General features: G+C 50.5%; 1 protein-coding gene across 1 annotated transcript in view; it reads right to left on the reverse strand.

Moving 5' to 3' along the window:
• Positions 1-2238, reverse strand: part of LOC135533047 (collagen alpha-1(XI) chain-like) — a 111038-nt gene extending 108800 nt beyond the window's left edge. Inside the window, 1 exon segment of the mRNA XM_064960443.1 lies at positions 1585-2238. Within this exon segment, the coding sequence (XP_064816515.1) occupies positions 1585-1690 (106 nt within the window). The 5' untranslated portion in view covers positions 1691-2238.
• Between the last annotated feature and the right edge of the window lie 20215 nt (positions 2239-22453).

Raw genomic sequence — 22453 nt, forward strand, 5'->3', positions numbered from 1 at the left:
CAGACAGACAGACAGACAGACAGACAGACAGACAGACAGACAGACAGACAGACAGACAGACAGACAGACAGACAGACAGACAGACAGAGGAGAGAGAGACAGAGGAAACAGAGAGACAGAGGAGACAGAGAGAGAGAGAGAGAGAGAGAGAGAGAGAGAGGGAGGAGACAGAGAGAGAAAGAGAGAGAGGAGACAGACAGAGGAACAGAGGAGACAGAAAGACAGAGGAAACAGAGAGACAGAGGAGACAGAAAGACAGAGGAAACAGAGAGACAGAGGAGACAGAGAGAGAGGAGACTGAGAGAGACTGAGAGAGACAGAGAGGAGACAGAGAGAGAGATCAATCAGTCATAAAGAGCAACTCAACCACTTCAGGTAAAACAGTAACTCAGACACACTTGACCTTCACTTGAGGCTGACCATGAGCATAACTCACAGGGTCGTGCTCTGACAACCAGGTGTGTGGGGGGTTTGGGGAGGGGGGGTTGTGGAAGTGTGTGTGTGCGTGTGCGAGTGTGTGCGAATGTGTGTATCAGCCCCAGGTGTGAGAGAGACACTCCAGGGTTCACCCTCTGACCTGAGTTGACCTAAGAAGACCGTGGTTAGAGTTCACAGGTCACAGGCTGATAGCCTTCATCTGTCACAATGTGCTTTACAGAAACCAACCGAAAACCCCAGAGAGAAGAAGCAATATAGAGGCAGAAACACAGTAGCAGGACTAAAACCTAGAAAACCTAGATCTGACTCTTGTACAGTAGCACACACACACACACACACACACACACATGCACATGCACTCACACACGCAGTACAGCAGCAGTATGTTGAGAGTACAGTCACAGGTATGGAAGACAAGTTGAGACACAGGTCTGTTAACTCACACCAAATGAATCCTGCAGAGAGAGAGAGAGAGAGAGAGAGAGAGAGAGAGAGAGAGAGAGAGAGAGAGAGTGTGTGGGTGAGAGAGAGAGAGAGACACACAGAGAGAGAGAGAGACAGACAGACAGACAGACAGAGAGAAAGGGTGAGAGAGACAGAGACAGAGAGAGAGAGCGAGAAAGAGAGAGAGAGAGGCCTGTTGTGTCCTATTTTCCTCACCAAACTGAGTTATAGGTAAATTATAAACCTACAGCAGAATTTGTGCTCTTGGATGACAATAACACCAGGTTATAGTAGACCAACAGGCTCCAGGTTGGTTGGCAAATACCAGGGATTTGAGCAGGATAGTTGGTTGGAATGGAGCACGTGCCTACCCCAGGGGCGTGCCCTGCAACTGAACAAGCCCAAACCAGGTGTGTGTGTGTGTGTGTGTGTGTGTGTGTGTGTGTGTGTGTGTGTGTGTGTGTGTGTGTGTGTGTGTGTGTGTGTGTGTGTGTGTGTGTGTGTGTGTGTGTGTGTGTGTGTGTGTGTGTGTGTGTGTGTGTGTGTGTGTGTGCGCGTGTGTGTGTGTGTGTGTATTATACAAAAGTAAAAGTGTCAGTAGCCCTACTCTATGGGTTCGTCAATAGAGCTCTTGCTGTTACTAAGTCTATGTGGGATGTATTTGTTAATAAAGGTAATAAACACGCTGATGAGATCACCTACCTGCCTGTGCCGCTGTCGCCTCGTGAAAACCAGTGATGGAGAGAAGGGAGAGGAGAAGGAGGAGGGGAGGCGATGCCCCGGGCGTTGAGCTCCATATTCGGTCCATCTCGTTGCTCAAAGTCTTTCTCGGTAAACCGGGAACTGTCCAGTGCGGTTGGTTCTGATACCTCCCGTACCGGCTCCACCGTTTAGCTCCACGGGGCTCACACACACCCGTGCTTAGGGGCTCGAGACTGCGCGGGTACAGCGCGTGTGCTTATCCGCTGCTGGGAGGACCTGCGTCCATGTCTGGGAGCGCGCAGTGACCCGGTTGATGGGGTAATGATATCACGCGCACACGATAGAGACTGGAACTGGTTATATTCCGATAACTGTAATCCGGTTCGAAGTCAACTTCTGTTAAGAAATAGGTGCAGTTTGACCTAAGGGAAACAAATCCATCAAAACGTTTAAACTTTATTTCCCTCTTTCTTTTTCGTTCTCTTTCTTTCTTATCTGGTTATATCATATCCTTCTGATGGACAAAGAAATAACAAGCAATTCCGTATATTCATTTCCTCCTGAAAAAAAACTATATTCGTTCACCCACTGCAACCAGCCAACTTCAAACTTTCCTCACTCACTCTCTCTCTCTCTCTGTCTCTCTCTCTCTCATTGATCCCTCCCTTCCCGAAGATTGTCTCGCGCAGGGAGCGGAGCTGTTGCGGTTAACAAACGGTTGTCTCGTGCCTGTTGAAGATAAGGCTCATGGTGGTTGTTAGGAACGAGCTCATGCAAACTAGTTGTTTCAACTAATTATTATTAAGTTTATAATTTTCAGTCCAGACATGATGTTAGGTGGTAGTTACACACACCGCGCTTTAACCATCTATGTTTTCAACGTACATATTTAACACACGTTGACTACATGAAAACAGGCGCAGCCTCCGCTATTCCAGCACCTCTTCAACATCACCACATCCCATCTGCTTCGTCCAACACAGTGACAACTAAAAGATACCAACAAAATATTTAGTCCAATCAACAAAAGCTTAATATGATGTGGCTGTCCATGGTTCTGATTTGAGTGTGCATGTGCGTGTGCGTGTGCGTGAGTTCATGCAAGTAGAAAAAAACATGGTGAGTCACCCTACCTGAAGAGGAACGCCAACGCCATCCTCCCGTTGTCATGGTGACTCACCCTACCTGAAGAGGAACGCCAACGCCATCCTCCCGTTGTCATGGTGTCTCACCCTACCTGAAGAGAAACGCCAACGCCATCCTCCCATTGCCATGGTGACTCACCTTACCTGAAGAGAAACGCCAACGCCATCCTCCCGTTGTCATGGTGACTCACCCTACCTGAAAAGAAACGCCAACGCCGTCCTTCCATTGTCATAGTGACTCACCCTACCTGAAGAGAAACACAAACGCCATCCTCTCATTGTCATGGTGACTCACCCTACCTAAAGTGAAACGCCAACGCCATCCTCCCATTGCCATGGTGACTCACCTTACCTGAAGAGAAACGCCAACGCCATCCTCCCGTTGTCATGGTGACTCACCCTACCTAAAGAGAAACGCCAACGCCAACGCCATCCTCCCATTGTCATGGTGACTCACCCTACCTGAAGAGAAACACAAACGCCATCCTCTCATTGTCATGGTGACTCACCCTACCTAAAGAGAAACGCCAACGCCATCCTCCCATTGTCATGGTAACTCATACTACCTGAAAAGAAATGCCAACGCCATCCTCCCATTGTCATGGTGACTCACCCTACCTGAGGAGAAACGCCAACGCCATCCTCCCATTGTCATGGTGACTCACCCTACCTGAAAAGAAACGCCAACGCCATCCTCCCATTGTCATGGTGACTCACACTACCTGAAAAGAAACGCCAACGCCATCCTCCCATTGTCATGGTGACTCACCCTACCTGAGGAGAAACGCCAACGCCATCCTCCCATTGTCATGGTGACTCACCCTACCTGAAAAGAAACGCCAACGCCATCCTCCCATTGTCATGGTGACTCACCCTACCTGAAAAGAAACACCAACGCCATCCTCCCATTGTCATGGTGACTCACCCTACCTGAAGAGAAACGCCAACGCCATCCTCCCATTGTCATGGTGACTCACCTTACCTGACGAGAAACGCCAACGCCATCCTCCCGTTGTCATGGTGACTCACCCTACCTGAAGAGAAACGACAATGCCATCCTCTCATTGTCATGGTGACTCACCCTACCTGAAAAGAAACGCCAACGCCATCCTCCCATTGTCATGGTGACTCACCCTACCTGAAGAGAAACGCCAACGCCATCCTCCCATTGTCATGGTGACTCACCTTACCTGAAGAAAAACGCCAACGCCATCCTCCCGTTGTCATGGTGACTCACCCTACCTGAAGAGAAACGCCAAAGCCATCCTCCCATTGTCATGGTGACTCACCCTACCTGAAGAGAAACGCCAACGCCATCCTCCCATTGTCATGGTGACTCACCTTACCTGAAGAGAAACGCCAACGCCATCCTCCCGTTGTCATGGTGACTCACACTACCTGAAAAGAAACGCCAACGCCATCCTCCCATTGTCATGGTGACTCACCCTACCTGAGGAGAAACGCCAACGCCATCCTCCCGTTGTCATGGTGACTCACCCTACCTGAAGAGAGACGCCAACGCCATCCTCCCATTGTCATGGTGACTCACCCTACCTGAAGAGAAACGCCAACGCCATCCTCCCATTGTCATGGTGACTCACCCTACCTGAAGAGAAACGCCAACGCCATCCTCCCATTGTCATGGTGACTCACCCTACCTGAAGAGAAACACAAACGCCATCCTCTCATTGTCATGGTGACTCACCCTACCTGAAAATAAACGCCAACGCCATCCTCCCATTGTCATGGTGACTCACCCTACCTGAAAAGAAACGCCAACGCCATCCTCCCATTGTCATGGTGACTCACCCTACCTGAAAAGAAACGCCAACGCCATCCTCCCATTGTCATGGGGACTCACCCTACCTGAAGAGAAACGCCAACGCCATCCTCCCGTTGTCATGGTGACTCACCCTACCTGAAGAGAAACGCCAATGCCATCCTCTCATTGTCATGGTGACTCACCATACCTGAAGAGAAACGCCAACGCCATCCTCCCGTTGTCATGGTGGCTCACCCTACCTGAAGAGAAACGCCAACGCCATCCTCCCATTGTCATGGTGACTCACCCTACCTGAAAAGAAACGCCAACGCCATCCTCCCATTGTCATGGTGACTCACCCTACCTGAAAAGAAACGCCAACGCCATCCTCCCATTGTCATGGTGACTCACCCTACCTGAAGAGAAACACAAACGCCATCCTCTCATTGTCATGGTGACTCACCCTACCTGAAAATAAACGCCAACGCCATCCTCCCATTGTCATGGTGACTCACCCTACCTGAAAAGAAACGCCAACGCCATCCTCCCATTGTCATGGTGACTCACCCTACCTGAAGAGAAACACCAACGCCATCCTCCCATTGTCATGGTGACTCACCCTACCTGAAGAGAAACGCCAACGCTGTCCTCCTGTCTTTCATGTTGATGAAACTGTCCATCACTCTGTCATACAGTACAACCTTTACATTTTTTTGTTGTCCTTGGCTACCTGGCTAAAACCATTGCTCGCTATTCTAACTTCCTTTCCTGGGCAACGATTAGCCAGCTAGTTAATCAGACATGTTGCTGTCTGACACAGACATGGTGCTGTCTGACACAGACATAAAGTAATAAAGCCTCTTTTGAAAAAGCCAAACCTTGACCCAGAAAATATAAAAAACTATCGGCCTATATCGAATCTTCCGCTCCTCTCCAAAATTTTAGAAAAGGCTGTTGCGCAGCAACTCACTGCCTTCCTGAAGACAAACAATGTATACGAAATGCTTCAGTCTGGTTGTAGACCCCATCATAGCACTGAGACTGCACTTGTGAAGGTGGTAAATGACCTTTTAATGGCATCAGACCGAGGCTCTGCATCTGTCCTCGTGCTCCGAGACCTTAGTGCTGCTTTTGATACCGTCGACCACCACATTCTTTTTAGAGATTGGAAACCCAAATTGGTCTACATGGACAAGTTCTGGCCTGGCTTAGATCTTATCTGTCGGAAAGATATCAGTTTGTCTCTGTGAATGGTTTGTCCTCTGACAAATCAACTGTCAATTTCGGTGTTCCTCAAGGTTCCGATTTTAGGGCCACTATTGTTTTCACTATATATTTTACCTCTTGGGGATGTCATTCGAAAACATAATGTTTAACTTTCACTGCTATGAGGATGACACACAGCTGTACATTTCAATGAAACATGGTGAAGCCCCAAAATTGCCCTCGTTAGAAGCCTGTTTCAGACGTAAGGAAGTGGATGGCTGCAAACTTTCTACTTTTAAACTCGGACAAAACAGAGATGCTTGTTCTAGGTCCCAAGAAACAAAGAGATCTTCTGTTGAATCTGACAATTAATCTTAATGGTTGTACAGTCGTCTCAAATAAAACTGTGAAGGACCTCAGCGTTACTCTGGACCCTGATCTCTCTTTTGAAGAACATATCAAGACCATTTCAAGGACAGCTTTGTTCCATCTACGTAACATTGCAAAAATCTGAAACTTTCTGTCCAAAAATGAGGCAGAAATATGTATCCATGCTTTTGTTACTTCTAGGTTAGACTACTGCAATGCTCTACCCGGATAAAGCACTAAATAAACTTCAGTTAGTGCTAAATACGGCTGCTAGAATCCTGACTAGAACCAAAACATTTGATCATATTACTCCAGTGCTAGCCTCCCGACACTGGCTTCCTGTTAAAGCAAGGGCTGATTTCAAGGTTTTACTGCTAACCTACAAAGCATTACATGGGCTTGCTCCTACCTATCTCTCTGATTTGGTCCTGCCATACATACCTACACGTACGCTATGGTCACAAGACGCAGGCCTCCTAATTGTCCCTAGAATTTCTAAGCAAACAGCTGGAGGCAGGGCTTTCTCCTATAGAGCTCCATTTTTATGGAACGGTCAGCCTACCCTTGTCAGAGATGCAAACTCGGTCTCAACCTTTAAGTCTTTACTGAAGACTACACTCAATCAAATATGATTCAATCAATCAAATATGATTGAGTGTTGTCTGGCCCAGGAGTGGGAAGGTGAACAGAAAGGCTCTGGAGCAACGAACCGCCCTTGCTGTCTCTGCCTGGCCGGTTCCCCTCTTTCCACTGGGATTCTCTGCCTCTAACCCTATTACAGGGGCTGAGTCACTGGCTTACTGGGGCTCTTTCATACCGTCCCTGGGAGGGGTGCATCACCTGAGTGGGTTGAGTCACTGATGTGATCTTCCTGTCTGGGTTGGCGCCCCCCCCCCCTTGGGTTGTGCCGTGGCGGAGATCTTTGTGGGCTATACTTAGCCTTGCCTCAGGATGGTAAGTTGGTGTTTGAAGATATCCCTCTAGCGGTGTGGGGGCTGTGCTTTGGCAAAGTGGGTGGGGTTATATCCTTCCTGTTTGGCCCTGTCCGGGGGTGTCCTCGGATGGGGCCACAGTGTCTCCTGACCCCTCCTGTCTCAGCCTCCAGTATTTATGCTGCAGTAGTTTATGTGTCGTGGGGCTGGGGTCAGTTTGTTATATCTGGAGTACTTCTCCTGTCCAATTCGGTGTCCTGTGTGAATCTAAGTGTGCGTTCTCTAATTCTCTCCTTCTCTCTCTCTTTCTCTCTCTCGGAGGACCTGAGCCCTAGGACCATGCCTCAGGACTACCTGAAATGATGACTCCTTGCTGTCCCCAGTCCACCTGGCCGTGCTGCTGATCCAGTTTCAACTGTTCTGCCTTATTATTATTCGACCATGCTGGTCATTTATGAACATTTGAACATCTTGGCCATGTTCTGTTATAATCTCCACCTGGCACAGCCAGAAGAGGACTGGCCACCCCACATAGCCTGGTTCCTCTCTAGGTTTCTTCCTAGGTTTTGGCCTTTCTAGGGAGTTTTTCCTAGCCACCGTGCTTCTACACCTGCATTGCTTGCTGTTTGGGGTTTTAGGCTGGGTTTCTGTACAGCACTTTGAGATATCAGCTGATGTACGAAGGGCAATATAAATAAATTTGATTTGACTTGATTTGATGGTGCTGTCTGACACAGACATGGTGCTGACTGACACAGACATGGTGCTGTCAGACACAGACATGGTGCTGACACAGACATGGTGCTGACACAGACATGGTGCTGACACAGACATGGTACTGTCTGACACAGACATGATGCTGACACAGACATGGTGCTGACTGACACAGACATGATGCTGACACAGACATGGTGCTGTCTGACACAGACATGGTGCTGTCTGACACAGACATGGTGCTGACACAGACATGGTGCTGACACAGACATGGTGCTGACACAGACATGGTGCTGTCTGACACAGACATGGTGCTGACTGACACAGACATGGTGCTGACACAGACATGGTGCTGACTGACACAGACATGATGCTGACACAGACATGGTGCTGACACAGACATGGTGCTGACACAGACATGGAGCTGACACAGACATGGTGCTGTCTGACACAGACATGGTGCTGACACAGACATGGTGCTGACACAGACATGGTACTGTCTGACACAGACATGATGCTGACACAGACATGGTACTGTCTGACACAGACATGGTACTGTCTGACACAGACATGGTGCTGACACAGACATGGTGCTGACACAGACATGGTACTTTCTGACACAGACATGATGCTGACACAGACATGGTGCTGACACAGACATGGTGCTGACACAGACATGGTGCTGACACAGACATGGTACTGTCTGACACAGACATGATGCTGACACAGACATGGTGCTGTCTGACACAGACATGGTGCTGACACAGACATGGTGGTGACACAGACATGGTGCTGACACAGACATGGTGCTGACACAGACATGGTGCTGACACAGACATGGTGCTGACACAGACATGGTGCTGTCTGACACAGACATGGTGCTGACACAGACATGGTGCTGACACAGACATGGTGCTGACACAGACATGGTGCTGTCTGACACAGACATGGTGCTGTCAGACACAGACATGGTGCTGACACAGACATGGTGCTGACACAGACATGGTGCTGACACAGACATGGTGCTGTCTGACACAGACATGGTGCTGTCAGACACAGACATGGTGCTGACACAGACATGGTGCTGACACAGACATGGTGCTGTCTGACACAGACATGGTGCTGACACAGACATGGTGCTGACACAGACATGGTGCTGACACAGACATGGTGCTGACACAGACATGGTGCTGTCTGACACAGACATGGTGCTGACACAGACATGGTGCTGACACAGACATGGTGCTGACACAGACATGGTGCTGTCAGACACAGACATGGTGCTGAAACAGACATTGTGCTGACACAGACATGGTGCTGACACAGACATGATGCTGACACAGACATGGTGCTGACACAGACATGGTGCTGTCTGACACAGACATGGTGCTGACTGACATAGACATGGTGCTGAAACAGACATGGTGCTGACACAGACATGGTGCTGACACAGACATGGTGCTGACTGACACAGACATGGTGCTGACACAGACATGGCGCTGACTGACACAGACATGGTGCTGACTGACACAGACATGGTGCTGACACAGACATGGTGCTGACTGACACAGACATGGTGCTGACTGACACAGACATGGTGCTGACACAGACATGGTGCTGACTGACACAGACATGGTGCTGACACAGACATGGTGCTGTCTGACACAGACATGGTGCTGACTGACACAGACATGGCGCTGACACAGACATGGTGCTGACTGACATAGACATGGTGCTGTCTGACACAGACATGGTGCTGACACAGACATGGCGCTGACACAGACATGGTGCTGACTGACACAGACATGGTGCTGACACAGACATGGTGCTGACACAGACATGATGCTGACACAGACATGGTGCTGACACAGACATGATGCTGACACAGACATGGTGCTGTCTGACACAGACATGGTGCTGACACAGACATGGTGCTGACACAGACATGGTGCTGTCTGACACAGACATGGTGCTGACACAGACATGGTGCTGACACAGACATGGTGCTGACACAGACATGGTGCTGACACAGACATGGTGCTGTCTGACACAGACATGGTGCTGACACAGACATGGTGCTGTCTGACACAGACATGGTGCTGACACAGACATGGTGCTGACACAGACATGGTGCTGACACAGACATGGTGCTGACACAGACATGATGCTGACACAGACATGGTGCTGACACAGACATGATGCTGACACAGACATGGTGCTGTCAGACACAGACATGGTGCTGTCTGACACAGACATGGTGCTGACACAGACATGGTGCTGACACAGACATGGTGCTGACACAGACATGGTGCTGACACAGACATGGTGCTGTCTGACACAGACATGGTGCTGACACAGACATGGTGCTGACACAGACATGGTGCTGACACAGACATGGTGCTGTCTGACACAGACATGGTGCTGACACAGACATGGTGCTGACACAGACATGATGCTGACACAGACATGGTGCTGACACAGACATGGTGCTGACACAGACATGGTGCTGACACAGACATGGTGCTGTCTGACACAGACATGGTGCTGACACAGACATGGTGCTGACCGAGACATGGTGCTGTCAGACACAGACATGGTGCTGACACAGACATGGTGCTGACACAGACATGGTGCTGTCTGACACAGACATGGTGCTGACTGACACAGACATGGTGCTGACACAGACATGGTGCTGTCAGACACAGACATGGTGCTGACACAGACATGGTGCTGACACAGACATGGTGCTGTCTGACACAGACATGGTGCTGACACAGACATGGTGCTGACACAGACATGGTGCTGACCGAGACATGGTGCTGTCAGACACAGACATGGTGCTGACACAGACATGGTGCTGACACAGACATGGTGCTGTCTGACACAGACATGGTGCTGACACAGACATGGTGCTGACACAGACATGGTGCTGACACAGACATGGTGCTGTCAGACACAGACATGGTGCTGACACAGACATGGTGCTGACACAGACATGGTGCTGTCAGACACAGACATGGTGCTGACACAGACATGGTGCTGTCTGACACAGACATGGTGCTGACTGACATAGACATGGTGCTGACACAGACATGGTGCTGACACAGACATGGTGCTGACACAGACATGGTGCTGACTGACACAGACATGGTGCTGACTGACACAGACATGGTGCTGACACAGACATGGTGCTGTCTGACACAGACATGGTGCTGACACAGACATGGTGCTGACACAGACATGATGCTGACACAGACATGGTGCTGACACAGACATGGTGCTGACACAGACATGGTGCTGACACAGACATGGTGCTGTCTGACACAGACATGGTGCTGACACAGACATGGTGCTGACCGAGACATGGTGCTGTCAGACACAGACATGGTGCTGACACAGACATGGTGCTGACACAGACATGGTGCTGTCTGACACAGACATGGTGCTGACTGACACAGACATGGTGCTGACACAGACATGGTGCTGTCAGACACAGACATGGTGCTGACACAGACATGGTGCTGACACAGACATGGTGCTGTCTGACACAGACATGGTGCTGACACAGACATGGTGCTGACACAGACATGGTGCTGACCGAGACATGGTGCTGTCAGACACAGACATGGTGCTGACACAGACATGGTGCTGACACAGACATGGTGCTGTCTGACACAGACATGGTGCTGAAACAGACATGGTGCTGACACAGACATGGTGCTGACACAGACATGGTGCTGTCAGACACAGACATGGTGCTGACACAGACATGGTGCTGACACAGACATGGTGCTGTCAGACACAGACATGGTGCTGACACAGACATGGTGCTGTCTGACACAGACATGGTGCTGACTGACATAGACATGGTGCTGACACAGACATGGTGCTGACACAGACATGGTGCTGACACAGACATGGTGCTGACTGACACAGACATGGTGCTGACTGACACAGACATGGTGCTGACACAGACATGGCGCTGACACAGACATGGTGCTGTCTGACACAGACATGGTGCTGACTGACACAGGCATGGCACTGACACAGACATGGTGCTGACTGACATAGACATGGTGCTGACTGACACAGACATGGTGCTGACACAGACATGGTGCTGACACAGACATGATGCTGACACAGACATGGTGCTGACACAGACATGATGCTGACACAGACATGGTGCTGTCTGACACAGACATGGTGCTGACACAGACATGGTGCTGACACAGACATGGTGCTGTCTGACACAGACATGGTGCTGACACAGACATGGTGCTGTCAGACACAGACATGGTGCTGACACAGACATGGTGCTGTCAGACACAGACATGGTGCTGACACAGACATGGTGCTGACACAGACATGGTGCTGACACAGACATGGTGCTGACACAGACATGATGCTGACACAGACATGGTGCTGACACAGACATGGTGCTGACACAGACATGGTGCTGACACAGACATGGTGCTGTCTGACACAGACATGGTGCTGACACAGACATGGTACTGACACAGACATGGTGCTGACACAGACATGGTGCTGTCTGACACAGACATGGTGCTGACACAGACATGGTGCTGACACAGACATGGTGCTGACACAGACATGGTGCTGACACAGACATGGTGCTGACACAGACATGGTGCTGACTGACACAGACATGGTGCTGACACAGACATGGTGCTGACACAGACATGGTGCTGACACAGACATGGTGCTGTCAGACACAGACATGGTGCTGACACAGACATGGTGCTGTCTGACACAGACATGGTGCTGACTGACATAGACATGGTGCTGACACAGACATGGTGCTGACACAGACATGGTGCTGACTGACACAGACATGGTGCTGCCTGACACAGACATGGTGCTGACACAGACATAGCGCTGACACAGACATGGTGCTGTCTGACACAGACATGGTGCTGTCTGACACAGACATAATGCTGACACAGACATGGTGCTGTCTGACACAGACATGGTGCTGACACAGACATGGTGCTGACACAGACATGGTGCTGACACAGACATGGTGCTGACACAGAGATGATGCTGTCTGACACAGACATGGTGCTGACACAGACATGGTGCTGACACAGACATGATGCTGACACAGACATGGTGCTGACCCAGACATGGTGCTGACACAGACATGGTGCTGACACAGACATGGTGCTGTCTGACACAGACATGGTGCTGACACAGACATGGTGCTGACACAGACATGGTGCTGACACAGACATGGTGCTGTCAGACACAGACATGGTGCTGACACAGACATGGTGCTGTCTGACACAGACATGGTGCTGACCCAGACATGGTGCTGACACAGACATGGTGCTGACCCAGACATGGTGCTGACACAGACATGGTGCTGACACAGACATGGTGCTGACACAGACATGGTGCTGACACAGACATGGTGCTGACTGACACAGACATGGTGCTGACTGACACAGACATGGTGCTGACACAGACATGGCGCTGACACAGACATGGTGCTGACACAGACATGGTGCTGACACAGACATGGTGCTGACACAGACATGGTGCTGTCTGACACAGACATGGTGCTGACACAGACATGGTGCTGACCGAGACATGGTGCTGTCAGACACAGACATGGTGCTGACACAGACATGGTGCTGACACAGACATGGTGCTGTCTGACACAGACATGGTGCTGTCTGACACAGACATGGTGCTGACACAGACATGGTGCTGACACAGACATGGTGCTGACACAGACATGGTGCTGACACAGACATGGTGCTGACACAGACATGGTGCTGACACAGACATGGTGCTGTCAGACACAGACATGGTGCTGACACAGACATGGTGCTGACTGACACAGACATGGTGCTGACACAGACATGGTGCTGACACAGACATGGTGCTGACACAGACATGGTGCTGACTGACACAGACATGGTGCTGACTGACACAGACATGGTGCTGACACAGACATGGCGCTGACACAGACATGGTGCTGTCTGACACAGACATGGTGCTGACTGACACAGACATGGCGCTGACACAGACATGGTGCTGACTGACATAGACATGGTGCTGACTGACACAGACATGGTGCTGACACAGACATGGTGCTGACACAGACATGATGCTGACACAGACATGGTGCTGACACAGACATGATGCTGACACAGACATGGTGCTGTCTGACACAGACATGGTGCTGACACAGACATGGTGCTGACACAGACATGGTGCTGTCTGACACAGACATGGTGCTGACACAGACATGGTGCTGTCAGACACAGACATGGTGCTGACACAGACATGGTGCTGTCAGACACAGACATGGTGCTGACACAGACATGGTGCTGACACAGACATGGTGCTGACACAGACATGGTGCTGTCTGACACAGACATGGTGCTGACACAGACATGGTGCTGACACAGACATGGTGCTGTCTGACACAGACATGGTGCTGACACAGACATGATGCTGACACAGACATGGTGCTGACACAGACATGGTGCTGACACAGACATGGTGCTGACACAGACATGGTGCTGTCTGACACAGACATGGTGCTGACACAGACATGGTGCTGCCACAGACATGGTGCTGACACAGACATGGTGCTGTCTGACACAGACATGGTGCTGACACAGACATGGTGCTGACACAGACATGGTGCTGACACAGACATGGTGCTGACACAGACATGGTGCTGACACAGACATGGTGATGACACAGACATGGTGCTGACACAGACATGGTGCTGACACAGACATGGTGCTGTCTGACACAGACATGGTGCTGACTGACATAGACATGGTGCTGACACAGACATGGTGCTGACACAGACATGGTGCTGACACAGACATGGTGCTGACTGACACAGACATGGTGCTGCCTGACACAGACATGGTGCTGACACAGACATAGCGCTGACAAAGACATGGTGCTGTCTGACACAGACATGGTGCTGTCTGACACAGACATAATGCTGACACAGACATGGTGCTGTCTGACACAGACATGGTGCTGACACAGACATGGTGCTGACACAGACATGGTGCTGACACAGAGATGATGCTGTCTGACACAGACATGGTGCTGACACAGACATGGTGCTGACACAGACATGATGCTGACCCAGACATGGTGCTGACACAGACATGGTGCTGACACAGACATGGTGCTGTCTGACACAGACATGGTGCTGACACAGACATGGTGCTGACACAGACATGGTGCTGTCAGACACAGACATGGTGCTGACACAGACATGGTGCTGTCTGACACAGACATGGTGCTGACTGACATAGACATGGTGCTGACACAGACATGGTGCTGACACAGACATGGTGCTGACACAGACATGGTGCTGACTGACACAGACATGGTGCTGACTGACACAGACATGGTGCTGACACAGACATGGCGCTGACACAGACATGGTGCTGTCTGACACAGACATGGTGCTGACTGACACAGACATGGCGCTGACACAGACATGGTGCTGACTGACATAGACATGGTGCTGACTGACACAGACATGGTGCTGACACAGACATGGTGCTGACACAGACATGGTGCTGACACAGACATGATGCTGACACAGACATGGTGCTGACACAGACATGATGCTGACACAGACATGGTGCTGTCAGACACAGACATGATGCTGTCAGACACAGACATGGTGCTGACACAGACATGGTGCTGACACAGACATGGTGCTGACACAGACATGGTGCTGTCTGACACAGACATGGTGCTGACACAGACATGGTGCTGACACAGACATGGTGCTGTCTGACACAGACATGGTGCTGACACAGACATGATGCTGACACAGACATGGTGCTGACACAGACATGGTGCTGACACAGACATGGTGCTGACACAGACATGGTGCTGTCTGACACAGACATGGTGCTGACACAGACATGGTGCTGACCGAGACATGGTGCTGTCAGACACAGACATGGTGCTGACACAGACATGGTGCTGACACAGACATGGTGCTGTCTGACACAGACATGGTGCTGACACAGACATGGTGCTGACACAGACATGGTGCTGACACAGACATGGTGCTGTCAGACACAGACATGGTGCTGACACAGACATGGTGCTGACACAGACATGGTGCTGTCTGACACAGACATGGTGCTGACACAGACATGGTGCTGACACAGACATGGTGCTGACACAGACATGGTGCTGTCAGACACAGACATGGTGCTGACACAGACATGGTGCTGTCTGACACAGACATGGTGCTGACTGACATAGACATGGTGCTGACACAGACATGGTGCTGACACAGACATGGTGCTGACACAGACATGGTGCTGACTGACACAGACATGGTGCTGACTGACACAGACATGGTGCTGACACAGACATGGCGCTGACACAGACATGGTGCTGTCTGACACAGACATGGTGCTGACTGACACAGACATGGCGCTGACACAGACATGGTGCTGACTGACATAGACATGGTGCTGACTGACACAGACATGGTGCTGACACAGACATGGTGCTGACACAGACATGATGCTGACACAGACATGGTGCTGACACAGACATGATGCTGACACAGACATGGTGCTGTCTGACACAGACATGGTGCTGACACAGACATGGTGCTGACACAGACATGGTGCTGTCTGACACAGACATGGTGCTGACACAGACATGGTGCTGACACAGACATGGTGCTGACACAGACATGGTGCTGTCAGACACAGACATGGTGCTGACACAGACATGGTGCTGACACAGACATGGTGCTGACACAGACATGGTGCTGTCTGACACAGACATGGTGCTGACACAGACATGGTGCTGACACAGACATGGTGCTGTCTGACACAGACATGGTGCTGACACAGACATGGTGCTGACACAGACATGGTGCTGACACAGACATGGTGCTGACACAGACATGGTTCTGACACAGACATGGTGCTGTCTGACACAGACATGGTGCTGACACAGACATGGTGCTGACACAGACATGGTGCTGTCTGACACAGACATGGTGCTGACACAGACATGGTGCTGACACAGACATGGTGCTGACACAGACATGGTGCTGACACAGACATGGTGCTGTCAGACACAGACATGGTGCTGACACAGACATGGTGCTGTCTGACACAGACATGGTGCTGACTGACATAGACATGGTGCTGACACAGACATGGTGCTGACACAGACATGGTGCTGACACAGACATGGTGCTGACTGACACAGACATGGTGCTGACTGACACAGACATGGTGCTGACACAGACATAGCTCTGACACAGACATGGTGCTGTCTGACACAGACATGGTGCTGTCTGACACAGACATGATGCTGACACAGACATGGTGCTGTCTGACACAGACATGGTGCTGACACAGACATGGTGCTGACACAGACATGGTGCTGACTGACACAGACATGATGCTGTCTGACACAGACATGGTGCTGACACAGACATGGTGCTGACACAGACATGGTGCTGACCCAGACATGGTGCTGACACAGACATGGTGCTGTCTGACACAGACATGATGCTGTCTGACACAGACATGGTGCTGACACAGACATGGTGCTGACACAGACATGGTGCTGACCCAGACATGGTGCTGACACAGACATGGTGCTGACACAGACATGGTGCTGTCTGACACAGACATGGTGCTGACACAGACATGGTGCTGACACAGACATGGTGCTGACACAGACATGGTGCTGTCAGACACAGACATGGTGCTGACACAGACATGGTGCTGTCTGACACAGACATGGTGCTGACTGACATAGACATGGTGCTGACACAGACATGGTGCTGACACAGACATGGTGCTGACTGACACAGACATGGTGCTGACTGACACAGACATGGTGCTGACACAGACATGGCGCTGACACAGACATGGTGCTGTCTGACACAGACATGGTGCTGACTGACACAGACATGGCGCTGACACAGACATGGTGCTGACTGACATAGACATGGTGCTGACTGACACAGACATGGTGCTGACACAGACATGGTGCTGACACAGACATGATGCTGACACAGACATGGTGCTGACACAGACATGATGCTGACACAGACATGGTGCTGTCTGACACAGACATGGTGCTGACACAGACATGGTGCTGACACAGACATGGTGCTGTCTGACACAGACATGGTGCTGACACAGACATGGTGCTGTCAGACACAGACATGGTGCTGACACAGACATGGTGCTGTCAGACACAGACATGGTGCTGACACAGACATGGTGCTGACACAGACATGGTGCTGACACAGACATGGTGCTGTCTGACACAGACATGGTGCTGACACAGACATGGTGCTGACACAGACATGGTGCTGTCTGACACAGACATGGTGCTGACACAGACATGATGCTGACACAGACATGGTGCTGACACAGACATGGTGCTGACACAGACATGGTGCTGTCTGACACAGACATGGTGCTGACACAGACATGGTGCTGACACAGACATGGTGCTGTCTGACACAGACATGGTGCTGACACAGACATGGTGCTGACACAGACATGGTGCTGACACAGACATGGTGCTGTCAGACACAGACATGGTGCTGACACAGACATGGTGCTGTCTGACACAGACATGGTGCTGACTGACATAGACATGGTGCTGACACAGACATGGTGCTGACACAGACATGGTGCTGACACAGACATGGTGCTGACTGACACAGACATGGTGCTGACTGACACAGACATGGTGCTGACACAGACATAGCGCTGACACAGACATGGTGCTGTCTGACACAGACATGGTGCTGTCTGACACAGACATGATGCTGACACAGACATGGTGCTGTCTGACACAGACATGGTGCTGACACAGACATGGTGCTGACACAGACATGGTGCTGACACAGACATGATGCTGTCTGACACAGACATGGTGCTGACACAGACATGGTGCTGACACAGACATGATGCTGACACAGACATGGTGCTGACACAGACATGGTGCTGACTGACACAGACATGATGCTGACACAGACATGGTGCTGACACAGACATGGTGCTGACACAGACATGGTGCTGACACAGACATGGTGATGACACAGACATGGTGCTGACTGACACAGACATGATGCTGACACAGACATGGTGCTGACACAGACATGGTGCTGACACAGACATGGTGCTGACACAGACATGGTGCTGTCACAGACATGGTGCTGACACAGACATGGTGCTGACTGACACAGACATGGTGCTGACACAGACATGGCGCTGACACAGACATGGTGATGACACAGACATGGTGCTGTCTGACACAGACATGGTGCTGACACAGACATGGTGCTGACACAGACATGGTGCTGACACAGACATGGTGCTGACACAGACATGATGCTGTCACAGACATGGTGCTGTCACAGACATGGTGCTGACACAGACATGGTGCTGACTGACACAGACATGGTGCTGACACAGACATGGCGCTGACACAGACATGGTGATGACACAGACATGGTGCTGTCTGACACAGACATGGTGCTGACACACACATGGTGCTGACTGACACAGACATGGTGCTGACACAGACATGGTGCTGACTGACACAGACATGGTGCTGACACAGACATGCTGCTGACACAGACATGGTGCTGACACAGACATGGTGCTGTCACAGACATGGTGCTGACACAGACATGGTGCTGTCTGACACAGACATGGTGCTGACACAGACATGGTGCTGTCTGACACAGACATGGTGCTGACACAGACATGGTGCTGACTGACACAGACATGGTGCTGACACAGACATGGTGCTGACACAGACATGGTGCTGACACAGACATGGTGCTGACACAGACATGGTGCTGACACAGACATGGTGCTGACACAGACATGGTGCTGACACAGACATGGTGCTGTCTGACACAGACATGGTGCTGACACAGACATGGCGCTGACACAGACATGGTGCTGACACAGACATGGTGCTGACACAGACATGGTGCTGACTGACACAGACATGGTGCTGACACAGACATGGTGCTGTCTGACACAGACATGGTGCTGACACAGACATGGTGCTGACACAGACATGGTGCTGACACAGACATGGTGCTGACTGACACAGACATGGTGCTGACACAGACATGGTGCTGACACAGACATGGTGCTGACACAGACATGGTGCTGTCTGACACAGACATGGTGCTGACACAGACATGGTGCTGACACAGACATGGTGCTGACACAGACATGGCGCTGACACAGACATGGTGCTGACTGACACAGACATGGCGCTGACACAGACATGGTGCTGACTGACACAGACATGGTGCTGACACAGACATGGTGCTGACACAGACATGGTGCTGACACAGACATGGCGCTGACACAGACATGGTGCTGACTGACACAGACATGGTGCTGACACAGACATGGTGCTGACACAGACATGGTGCTGACACAGACATGGCGCTGACACAGACATGGTGCTGACTGACACAGACATGGTGCTGACACAGACATGGTGCTGACACAGACATGGTGCTGACACAGACATGGTGCTGACACAGACATGATGCTGACACAGACATGGCGCTGACACAGACATGGTGCTGACACAGACATGGTGCTGACTGACACAGACATGGCGCTGACACAGACATGGTGCTGACTGACACAGACATGGTGCTGACTGACATAGACATGATGCTGACACAGACATGGTGCTGACAAAGACATGGTGCTGACACAGACATGGTGCTGACTGACACACACATGGTGCTGACACAGACATGGTGTTGACACAGACATGGTGCTGACACAGACATGGTGCTGACACAGACATGGTGCTGACACAGACATGGTGCTGACACAGACATGGTGCTGACTGACACAGACATGGTGCTGACACAGACATGGTGCTGACACAGACATGGTGCTGTCTGACACAGACATGGTGCTGACTGACACAGACATGGTGCTGACACACACATGGTGCTGACACAGACATGGTGCTGACACAGACATGCTGTCTGACACAGACATGGTGCTGACACAGACATGGTGCTGACACAGACATGGTGCTGTCTGACACAGACATGGTGCTGACACAGACATGGTGCTGACACAGACATAGTGCTGTCACAGACATGGTGTTGACACAGACATGGTGCTGACACAGACATGATGCTGACTGACACAGACATGGTGCTGACACAGACATGGTGCTGACACAGACATGGTGCTGTTACAGACATGGTGCTGACACAGACATGGTGCTGACACAGACATGGTGCTGACACAGACATGGTGCTGTCTGACACAGACATGGTGCTGACACAGACATGGTGCTGACACAGACATGGTGCTGACACAGACATGGTGCTGACACAGACATGATGCTGACACAGACATGGTGCTGTCTGACACAGACATGGTGCTGACTGACACAGACATGGTGCTGACTGACACAGACACAGACATGGTGCTGAAGATCATAATGTCGTGATCCAGTTAGAGGACATGTTAAATGATAGCTAAATGAACATGCACAATATCAACATGTGTCAAATATGTACATTGAAAACATTGTATGTTAAAAGCACTGTGTGTGTGTGTGTGTGTAACCACTTGAAAGGACGTGTTTATGTTAAAATCCTCAAATGTATAATTTAAAGTTGAATGAACAAAGAACATACACATCATTTTAAAAATGCCAGTTTTCTCAAGTTGGAGCCAAACACTTTTTTAGCTCGAAAAGTTGAATAAACTATAAAAAGATGTGGAACAAGTGACGTAATCATGACTAGCTGAAATGTGTAAAAAATATTTTTTTACAGTGTTTCATTACTACACACAAAAAGAGAGAGACAAAAGCAAGCTGGGACAGGACATCTGGGCTGCCCTGCTAATACAAATATGCTTCTTCAGATTCCAAATTCCACTGCCTGTCTCTGCCCAACCCGCTCCTTACACACACACACAAACACACACACACACACACACACACACACACACACACACACACACACACACACACACACACACACACACACACACACACACACACACACACACACACACACACACACACACACACACACACAGACACAGACACAGACACACACAGATACAGACACACACACACACACACACAGACACAGACACAGACACACACACACGCACGCACGCACACACGCACACACACACCATACGCAGACACACTACACACACACACACACACACACACACACACACACACACACACACACGCACACACACACACACGCACACTGCCTGAGGATCACTATTTCAGAGGAGGATTCTGCTTCCAGTAAGGGCTGTAATCAAGCTTCATGTTTCATCACTTTAATGTGGAAAAACAATGAGCCAGTTGATTGGTGTGTGTGTGTGTGTGTGTGTGTGTGCATGTGTGTGTGTGTTTTTTGTGTGTATGTGTGTGTGTGCGCGTGTTTGTTGTGCTCTCGATGGTGCAGCTGTAGAACCTTTTCAGGATCTGAGGACCCATGCCAAATCTTTCCAGTCTCCTGAGGAGGACTAGGCTTTTCCCTCTTCACGACTGTCTTGACGTGCTTGGACCATGTTAGTTTGTTGGTGATTTCCCTCTTCACGACTGTCTTGACGTGCTTGGACCATGTTAGTTTGTTGGTGATTTCCCTCTTCACGACTGTCTTGACGTGCTTGGACCATGTTAGTTTGTTGGTG

The sequence above is a fragment of the Oncorhynchus masou genome, chromosome 5 (assembly GCF_036934945.1).
Source record: "Oncorhynchus masou masou isolate Uvic2021 chromosome 5, UVic_Omas_1.1, whole genome shotgun sequence".
In the NCBI taxonomy this organism is placed as follows: Eukaryota; Metazoa; Chordata; class Actinopteri; order Salmoniformes; family Salmonidae; genus Oncorhynchus; species Oncorhynchus masou.